We start from the raw sequence: 605 nt of genomic DNA on the forward strand, positions 1-605 counted from the left end.
AGCCGAAAAAGCTGGGGTTGAGAGGGACACCAGGGCTGCCCTGGCTGTCTCCACTCATGGCAGGATAAGCACTCCTTCCACCACGTCTAAACCAGGGCCCCACAGCCTGGTCAGACCTTGCACCTGACTGCCATCATCACCATCATCTTCATCAACGTGTGGCCGGTGAGAGAGCAACGCAGCGCGGGGAGGGAATGTGCCTGGCGCAGGCACTGGCAGCTCGAGGCCGGACTCAGCACGAGGGCTCCCCGGCACGGCACGAGGGAGACTCCCGGCTGGGTGGCCAGGAGAACCTTCCTCCCAGCCCCACTGCAGCTTTCCAACAGGCACTCGGTGTGGATGCAAAGACACCAGCAGATAGAGAAGCCATACGCTGCTAGATTAGTTCTTTCGGTGATTAATTGCTCTCACCGTTAAAGACCAGTGGCTATTAACAGTGCTCTATTTTGGACATTCATCTACTGACCTTGCTCTGTGCTGGCATAAATCAGAGCAGTTCCACTGACAGCTTTATACCAGGAGAGAATTTGTCTCCAGCCTTTCGGGGAAGAGAAGCAGCAGAAGCAAGAGTAAAAAGTGCTGCTGGCCAGGGACTGGGGAGAAGT

General features: G+C 56.0%; 1 protein-coding gene across 1 annotated transcript in view; it reads left to right on the forward strand.

Moving 5' to 3' along the window:
* The window catches only part of PRCD (progressive rod-cone degeneration), a gene marked incomplete at its 3' end in the record, with an annotated part of 1,891 nt that extends 1,726 nt beyond the window's left edge, over positions 1-165 (forward strand). The window contains exon 2 of the mRNA XM_009695148.1: positions 96-165. Within this exon, the coding sequence (XP_009693450.1) occupies positions 96-165 (70 nt within the window). The remainder of the gene's footprint in view (positions 1-95) is intronic.
* Positions 166-605: the final 440 nt, after the last annotated feature.

The sequence above is a fragment of the Cariama cristata genome, unplaced genomic scaffold (genome assembly GCF_000690535.1).
Source record: "Cariama cristata isolate BGI_N322 unplaced genomic scaffold, ASM69053v1 scaffold14842, whole genome shotgun sequence".
In the NCBI taxonomy this organism is placed as follows: domain Eukaryota; kingdom Metazoa; phylum Chordata; class Aves; order Cariamiformes; family Cariamidae; genus Cariama; species Cariama cristata.